This window comes from Neolamprologus multifasciatus, chromosome 7 (assembly GCF_963576455.1).
Source record: "Neolamprologus multifasciatus chromosome 7, fNeoMul1.2, whole genome shotgun sequence".
Classification (NCBI taxonomy): domain Eukaryota; kingdom Metazoa; phylum Chordata; class Actinopteri; order Cichliformes; family Cichlidae; genus Neolamprologus; species Neolamprologus multifasciatus.
Genome location: NC_140445.1, coordinates 47,374,241 through 47,383,441, shown reverse-complemented (window position 1 = coordinate 47,383,441; position 9,201 = coordinate 47,374,241). Strand labels below are relative to the sequence as shown.

General features: G+C 45.1%; 1 protein-coding gene across 1 annotated transcript; it reads right to left on the bottom strand.

Moving 5' to 3' along the window:
• Nucleotides 1-1,657: 1,657 nt before the first annotated feature.
• LOC146515148 (uncharacterized) lies at nucleotides 1,658-5,565 on the bottom strand. The gene is made up of 6 exons (XM_085164565.1): nucleotides 5,508-5,565; nucleotides 5,141-5,260; nucleotides 4,720-4,798; nucleotides 3,833-3,890; nucleotides 3,616-3,746; nucleotides 1,658-3,524 (listed from the first exon to the last, which is right to left on the bottom strand). Exons 1-6 carry the CDS (start codon nucleotides 5,563-5,565, stop codon nucleotides 2,300-2,302), a joined length of 1,671 nt encoding a protein of 556 aa, XP_085020691.1. The 3' UTR covers nucleotides 1,658-2,299.
• Nucleotides 5,566-9,201: the final 3,636 nt, after the last annotated feature.

The following is a 9,201-nucleotide window of genomic DNA, read 5'->3' as shown; positions in this document are numbered from 1 at the left end:
GTCACCGCCCGAAGCAACGCAGCCCTGGCCTGACGCCAAATCCGTCTACTGCGGCGAAGGTGGTCCCGCACCGCCGGGACCGCAACCTCCGCCTCCTGCGAAGGAAACAGCGGGGGCTGATAACCCAAACAAGCCTCAAACGGGGAGAAACCAGTGGCAGAAGAGGTGAGCGAGTTATGCGCATATTCCACCCATGAGAGATGAGAGCTCCAGGAAGCAGGATTAGCCGAAACCACACAGCGGAGCGCTGATTCCAGTTGTTGGTTGGTCCGTTCCGTCTGTCCATTAGACTGCGGGTGATAACCCGAGGAGAGGCTCGCCCCCACCCCCAAGGCCACGCAAAAGCCCTTCCACACACGCGACACGAACTGAGGACCCCTGTCAGAAACAATGTCCTGGGGAATCCCATGCAGCCGAAAAACATGAACAACAAGCAAACGAGCAGTCTCAAGGGCAGAAGGGAGTTTAGGCAGGGGAACAAAATGGGCAGCCTTGGAGAACCTATCCACGATGGTAAGGATGACCGAGTGACCAGAGGAACGCGGCAGCCCCGTGACAAAGTCCACCGCGACGTGCGACCACGGTCGACTGGGAACGGGCAGAGGATGCAAAAGCCCAGAAGGCGCCCGGTGACGGCTCTTAGAACGCGCACAGACAGCGCAAGCCGCAACATACTCACGAGCATCCGCTACCAACGAAGGCCACCAAAAGGACCGTTGCAACAAAGACACCATACGACGAACGCCGGGATGACAGGCAAAGCGAGCAGTGTGCAGCCAATGCAGAACGCGAGCGCGCACGGCGGACGGAACAAAGAGCCTACCCGGAGGCCCCGAACCCGGATCAGGCTCATGCCGCTGAGCCCGGCGCACCACAGCCTCGATTTCCCAAACCAAAGCCCCCACCACGCAGGAGGGCGGAACGATCGTGCTCACGCTCGAAGCCTCGACGTCCGAGGAAAATTGGCGTGACAGCGCATCAGCCTTCGTGTTACGGGAGCCCGGACGGAAGGAAATCGTGAAATTAAAGCGGCTAAAAAACAACTGCCACCTGGCCTGCCTAGAATTAAGCCGCTTGGCATTACGAATGTAAACCAGATTTCTGTGATCGGTCCAAATCACAAACGGGTGCACCGCACCCTCCAGCCAGTGGCGCCACTCCTCCAAGGCCAATTTAACGGCCAGGAGTTCCCGATTCCCAACATCATAATTTCTCTCGGCGGAACTAAACCGCCGGGAAAAAAAAGCGCACGGGTGGAGACGCCCGTCCTCCGGCGAAATCTGAGACAGCACGGCTCCCGCGCCCGTATCGGAAGCATCAACCTCCACAACGAACTGTCGGGACACGTCCGGGTGGGCGAGGACGGGAGCGGAGCAAAATAAATCCTTAAGCTGTGAAAAAGCCCGATCAGCCTCCGGCGACCACTGAAAAACACGAGCAGGAGACGTCAACCCCGTAAGCGGGAGCACAACCCGACTGAAATTCTTAATGAATAAAAATTAGCGAATCCCAAAAACCTCTGCAACTGCTTGCACGTGGAAGGGGTCGGCCAACTCACAACGGCCTCGAGCTTACAGGGGTCAGCCCTAAGCCGTCCCTTTTCCAGCACATAACCCAAAAATGACACCGACCCCGTAGGTCTCCATGGCAGCCCTCTCCGGCCCAGACAGGTTGTACAGCCGACTAGTAGGCAGCGAAGCTCCAGGCAACAAGTCAATAGAACAGTCATAGGGCCGGTGAGGAGGCAGAGACAGAGCGCGACGTTTGCTGAAAACTGACCTCAGATCATGATAGGTCTCCGGCACCGACGACAGATCCAAATCTTCTGGCGTCGATTCGGGCGCACGGGTCGCAGGAGGTGGTAAAGCAGACCGCAGACAGTGTGACAAACAGTGACTACTCCAACTCTCTATGCGACGGGCGGCCCAGTTAATATGGGGATTGTGGCGCTCGAACCAAGGGTAACCCAAAACTACGGGGGAATCAGGGGACGCAAAAACAAAGAACCTGAGAAATTCGCGATGATTACCCGAAAGAATTAATAAGACAGGTTCCGTTTCATGGGTGACCGAGGGCAAGGACTGTCCATTAAGGGCTACAACAGAAACAGGGACCTCAAGAAGCCGTGTGTTAATACCGAGGCGACGCACCAGATCGCTGTCAATTAAATTCTGTTCAGCCCCAGAATCTAGAAGAGCATGAGTAGAGTAAGTCTTGGCGTCATTAGATAAGACAGCGGAAAGCTGCATGCGGGGAACCTGAGACCGAGAAAAGGTGCCACCCACCAGTACCCCCGCAGTTACTGGTGGGCCCCGCCTTTTAACCGAAGCTGGCAAGTAGATATAAAGTGGCCCGACTGACCACAATATAAGCACAGCCGCCCCTTAAAACGCCTCTGACGCTCCTCGGGGGTAAGTCTAGTGCGACCCAGCTGCATCGGTTCCTCAGTATTATTCCCAGGAGACGCCCCCGCTTGGACTGGAACAGAAGGGAACGAAGGTTGAGAGACCGTGCGCGTCGAAATGCCCTCCCCCGAGGTCGTGCGACCCTGGCCTCCCCGCTCCTTTTCCCTCTCTCTCTCACGCAGGCGGTTATCAATACGAATGGCTAACTTCACCAATTCCTCAAAACTCTCAGGTTCATTGCGGGTAGCGAGCTCGTCCTTCAACCGTTCACTTAGCCCACAAACAAACGCCCCGCGCAACGCGGCATCCCCCCACCCGGTCTCAGCCGCCTTAACACGGAAATCAATGGAGAACTCCGCCACGGAGGAGTGGCCCTGTCGAAGCGCCGACAACCGACGTGCGGCTTCGTCCGCGCGCAAAGGGTGGTGAAAAACGGACCTAAAATCCTGGACAAACTGAACATAAGTGAGAGACTCAAGAGGATGAAGAGCCAAATACGATTCGGCCCAACTTAAGGCCCGATCACGAAGGGCGCCAATCAAATATGAAATTTTAGAGGCGTCGTCGGCAAATGCATGGGGAGAACGCTGAAAAAGCAACGACACCTGAATCAAAAAACCCCCACAACGGCCCAGCTCCCCCGCGAATGGCACCAGTGACGGTGGAGCGGGGTCACGAGTCGAACATGTACTCCGCGACGCAGGAAGGTCGGGTGGAGGGGGCGAGGGATCAGGGGTCGAGGGTGGAACAAGCCGAGCCAGTGTTTCCTGAATGGCTGTCAGAGTATCATTAACTCGACCGGCCCACTGTTCAGACTCACGGAACTGACGGGTCAAATTTGACAGGGATGTTTCATGTCTCTGGAGCTGGTCACCAGGAACTGGTTCTGTGCGTTCTGCAGAGTCCATAGAATGGTCGGAGTATTCTGTTATGCTGAGTGAACGGACTCTATGGCAGAACACACAGAAGCGCAGAAAATGCAGGGAGTGCTCTTTATTTGTGGTGTCAAAGTTATTTGCACGGGATGAAATTATACAGAGGGACAAACAGAGGGAAACCAGGGGAGGAGGCTGACACGTATTCGGAGGGAAAGGGGTTACCCGCGCACGCAGGGTCGATCTATAAGAAAAAGAAAAACGAAACTTTAGAGGGAGATGCCAAACCACCGGTAAGAAACAGCAATAAACATGGGGAGAGTTGGAGAGCTCACTTGTCACACTGGCTGTACGGGCTCGGGCGGGGATTCTCGGGATGTGGGAGAAACGCTGTAATTGATCTCCGTAGTGATCCCGGAAATGCGGCTTCACAAACAGCTAACAGGTAAGCGGGTGATGGATCCGGCTGAGGATACAAGACAACAGGTAAGCAAACAAAATCCAAGACATAGGTTGGCCGTAATGCACACCGCGGAGAATTAAACACGTTACCACTCGAGGAGGTGGCAATACTCCGACACCAGACGTCACACCACCCCGCCTACCTGAGCTGAAAACAGAAGCAGACCCCGTGACACCACACCAGAGAAACCCCACCAACTCCTAACACAATGCTTAGAAAGATTGTACATTCAAACTGTTATATGTCTTATTTGTTTAGTTATACAGTTTATAATTCATTTTGAAAGTGATGGTGGTGATATAGAAATTTAATGTAGAGTATAGGTGCTCTGTGAATTTAATTAAAATTTTTATGTACACTAATTTCAATGCGGAAGGAAAAAACTACATAAAAGTTAAGCAGTCAAGTCAGGTGTGCAGTTATTGCCACTTTTCCTCATTCTGCAAACAACCCACTTTTCTTTAGTACATTAACCATATTTAGAATTCTCTGTGTCAAGTGAGGATTTGTCCTGAATCATCTGTATCACCCAGTGACTGTAAAGCTGGGTGGTGCGTAGTGTGACACTAGACTTAGTTAATCAGAACAGAAGCCCCTCAGGTAACTTTGCTCTTAAACACCTCATGCAAATCATGTCATTAATGCTCTTTGCTTTAGATTACATCAAAGGGTCGCTCATTTTTGCTGTAGTGTAATTGGCACATAAAAGCTATTCGAGAAATGTAATTTTAGTAGTGTTGCCTGCCCTATCATCATTTATCAAACATTCATGTAGTCATGCATATTCATTATGGCAGATGACGTTCTTGCATTCTAAATGTTCAATGATGATCTAAGAAAGAATTAAATTAGTGGGCAAACCATTGCACTAAAAATTCATTTGCACAGACATTTTCTGTATGGTGTCATACAACACGTAATTAGTTACTATGCCATTTACAGACTGTACTTTGGGGCTCCTGTGTATTTCTCTTACCTTTGACAGCAGCTAACGGGAGATGGATGCCTAAAAATAGGACGGCATGCATTTCGCTTCAACATGGTGACATTGTTCCCTGAAAAGGAAAGTCAATAAGATATGAGTTTGGGCATTTATTTTACAGCACATAAGTCTCAAAAGTAGAGTTTCTTAAGGCCTGTTTCATTGAAATTAAGTTTCAGCAACTGTTCCCTCAAGCATCCAAGTATGGAGGAACTTAATTATGTGTTTAGAAATTATCCAGATACATTTTTGAGCTCAGAACTGAATGTAGTCCTTGGGCTTCAGACATCATTTACCAGATTGATTGTGTTGAGAGTTGTACCTGCATAAACGTCTCATCAAGTAAGCACACACAGTTCAGGCTTTTGTTAGAGACTTTCCACTCATTCTTTTTTTTGTTGTTTTTTGGATTTACATTCAACAGAGATTGTGTCACTCCCACTGTCCATTTCCAATAGTCCTAGAAGTCTAGCCAGAACTCGTAAATCCCTACAGTTGGATCTACCGCGGGGGAAGTGGATGATGGTTTGCTTTTCTGACACAACAAAATAAGTGTGGTTAATAAGGTTTAACACATGTTTCTGAACATTCTGTCTTTTAGTTACAAGGTACCAAATTCATTTAATCTATACAAAGTTTTATTAATTATACCTACTGTATGTTGATTTCATTAGTTTCATTTGTAAATAAGATCTTGCTAAACTATATAAGTGATATAATAAGTGATCTTTAATAAAAAAAAAAAAAAAAGGCTTTCTGCATCGACCATGGGCCTGACTTGCCTTGTCCATCTCTTACTGAGGCACCAGTTGTGCAGACTATGGCATAAACCTTTCCCATGTGACCTAGCCTTAAAACCAACAGACCATGTATAGGTCATCCTGCCCTCTAAGCTGTTACTCTTTTTTAATGATTGTCAGTGAAGTTGATGCCAGGAGCAATTGTGATTTTTTTTTCTGCTGGCAAAGAAAATAAATGCATACATACATGTATACATGCATACAAACATACAGGCTTTTTCTTCCACTGTGGAATTCAGGCTTGCAAGGACATATAAATACGTAAATAAATAAATGAATAAACGCCTACTTCTTTATTTGTCTTAACCATTTTAATCTTACTTTCACAATGCACTTGACAGTGTGCTTCACACGATGACAAAAAAGCTGATGCAGGGGCTGCACACTAGAGCAAGGGGAAAAGGAGAGGAGGGAAGGTGAGGGGTGTGGGGCGGGTTGTGACAAACCCAGTCAGTTCATGCTCACAATGCATCTGTGCCTCATTCCTCAGGGAGGTGAGGCAGAGAGTCTGACTCCCTCGCTCGTCTGGCCTGCTATAACCCTCGGGCCAAAGTGTGACACGAGCAGTCTCAGATGGGAGTGCATGTCAAGTGTGCAACGGAATACCCAAGGTGCCAACAAAGATGTAAGTGCCCTCAAGCATAACTAGGAAGTCTGCGAGGTGCATGTGAGGGAGCATGTTCTATTGATAAAGCGACTCGGATCAGGTTGTTATTTAAAGCAATGTCCTCCATTAAACCTTAACCCATGCAGGCACACAATCATATATTATTAGAGCCCTTAACTAAAATGTTGATTCTGCATGACGCGATCTCTGCGAGATGGTACTGGGAACAGAAGCCCATGGATTCCTTGGGGACTACTGGCAGCTACATTTTGCATCAAAAACATTTAGGGCTAAATAAATAAATAGGTCAACAACTGGAGTTAAACCTTTTAGCAAATTATTGTGAATTCATGTAAAAAGATACCACGCAACTCCTACGGGTTTAAATGCGAAAATACTGAAAATTTCACAGACTGAAATGAGTCTGCTCTGAAAGCAGTTAATACACTGCAAAATAGATGTAGGTAGTATAAATCCATCCATTCATCCATGCATCCATCTATTTTACCAATTTTGAATCATTGGTTAACCTAACATGTATATCTTTAGGCACGTTAATGAATGTTTATTAAAGGCCCCCGGGAACAAAGAGATTTGGCTAGGACCTTCTTTCAACGTGCCACTGTTTTTATTTAAGATTACTGCCAAACTTGAGGGTTAACGTGCTTTTTTTTAAAGCACACTGACGCCTACAATAGGCAGTAGACTTAACATTGATCATTTATCTCCATCAGACAACTAAGAATGTTGGTACTGAGAGTCTGTACTTTTTCAGTCCAGGGTGATAATGCTGCCATTTTTAACATATTCTGGATTTGGCATTATATAGGGAACTCTATGTGTACTGGGATAAGTTGAAGCTACTGTAAAAATAATTCTGCTGGGATATGTACTAGCACCGTGCTCTGAGGAAACAGTTATTTAACAGATAAAGTTGGCCCAGCCCATTCCTTTGTAAGCCAATGAATTTGAATTTAATTTCCTGAAATGTCATAGGGGACACTGAGTCTGTCTGTTGATTAAAACCTAATTTAAATTCCACAGAAAGCAGGAAAAACATTGGTGAGCAATAATGATGCAAAAATACATTAAATAAGTCTTGATGATGTTAGTTGCTAGTTAGTGTTGTAAAAAGGTACAAATTAGGGAACAGTCAAGTGTTTTGAGAAAGGCACGTGTAGTTCATACAACCTGTGGACAGATTTGCTGAATAATATTTATGTTTAGTTCATATATTTCTAACAAATCCAACTAACCACCATAGATGTTAATAAATAGTAATCTGCACCCATTGAAATCTACCTTAAGTACTTCTGCACACCAACTGTTGGAATAATTATTTTCACAGAAGTGTCTAGTTTGCAAACTGAATGCCATTTCTTGCACAAAACCAATCTCACATTTCTAAAAATAACTTTTGCTGCAACTCTGAATAAACAGTCTTAAACACTTCTGAGAAACTTCACTGCATGCATGCTGTTGTCTCAAGAGAATAGTTAACCCTGCTTGACTATAGAAGAAAAAAAGGAATTGAAAAACATCCTCTGCTTCTTACCTTCAGACGATTATTTGCAGGATCTAAGTTTTGTCATGATTAGGATTTTTTTCTATCAAGCAGTATTACCTTCATGGTTAAAAATGATGCTGTTCTCAAACATTGTGGGATGATTAATTAGTTCATTCAGGCACTTGCATGCCCAGAGCACCCATCATATTGAAATAGTGTGTGTCCTCTCAGAAACTGGAACGCTGTGTTCTGACAGGAGGCAAATCTAATTTGACGTTAATTTTGATCTCTAAAGCTGGTCATCCGCACTGTAATTTGTAGGAGAGGTAATTAGATTTGTGTGTTTTGAGAGCGTAATCATTTACTGTCATGAAAACAATGACTTTAAAAGCAGCAACACATGGCTGCAGACTACTGACAATATGCTTTTTGTATCAACTATCAGATTTGACAAAAATTTATTCTGTATTAATCATTTCAAAGCTAATGCTGACAGACATGGCATGTGGGTGTTATACTCCATTGTCTTATTGTGTCACTCTGCTGAACTATAGACAGAAAAACAAATTTCAGGCTACTATTCAGAATTTTAAATGACTGGTTTTATTATACTTTAAAATATTGCAATAGTGTTTCTGTTATTTTCCACTTTTGATCTGAGACTGTATTACTTCCATGTCCAGGCTGTGACCTGTTGATATATATAGATCTGCCAGATATGCCCCGTCTTCTTCTCCGAGTATTTATAATCTTGAAATGTTAACAAATGTTAACAACTTTGTTGAATAATTTGCATTTTAACCACACCTGCCAAACTGTGATCACATGTTCCCATTGCCATGATTTTTGTGTTTTCCCTGTTTGATTGCCAGTTTGTAGTCACTGAGGCGCTTGTTGATTAGGACCAGACCAATTCATAATCATAGCTTAAGGTCAGACACCGTTCTAATCTGCTTAACTTTCTAGTGTTTCCGATATGTTTCTTTGCAGTGTGCTTTAATTTGCATTATTCTGATTGGTGTTTGGAAAGCAAAGTTGTTGTAAGACTGGTCAGAGTGTGTTTTAAGAGGGGGCAGTTAGTCCCATCATGAACTGGCACAGGGGAGTCTTTTCAGGGCTCATTGCTAAGGTTTGAAAGGCTTTGGAATGGGGAGTGTGTTAGGGGCTGGATTTAAGGTGATTAAAAAGTGACGTTAATTACCACTAAGCATCTGCATAATTCATATGTTGGTGTTTTTCTGTACACATATAAAACGTATCTACAGGATTCTGCTTGTAGAGCTTCTGTTGGGTGTTTGTCCCAGTGGGTAACGCTCTGAGTCGACCCCATACTTTACTATCATATTGCACAAGGGGCAAGATGACACAATTAAATATTCTAACTCACATTTTAATTGGATTTTGAAAGTTAGACAGTGTAATTGCATTTAGAGCTCTTACTGTAGAGATTTTTCTTTTAATGCATTCACTGTCACATTGACGTTTCCTGATACTATTACGGTGATACCAGGGTAGATGTAGCTCATACTGCGTATTTGATTATTTATGCTAAACTGGTATCC

Bases quoted from the DNA above. Each gene is read 5' to 3' on its own strand.
- LOC146515148 (XM_085164565.1), bottom strand. From the start codon at position 5,565: ATGGGAAAGGTTTATGCCATAGTCTGCACAACTGGTGCCTCAGTAAGA. The intron at 4,799-5,140 runs GTAAATCCAAAA...TTTCCTTTTCAG, and splicing joins TGACACAATCTCTGTTGAAT to GGAACAATGTCACCATGTTG. The intron at 3,525-3,615 runs GTGAGCTCTCCA...TTTTTCTTATAG, and splicing joins CCGTACAGCCAGTGTGACAA to ATCGACCCTGCGTGCGCGGG.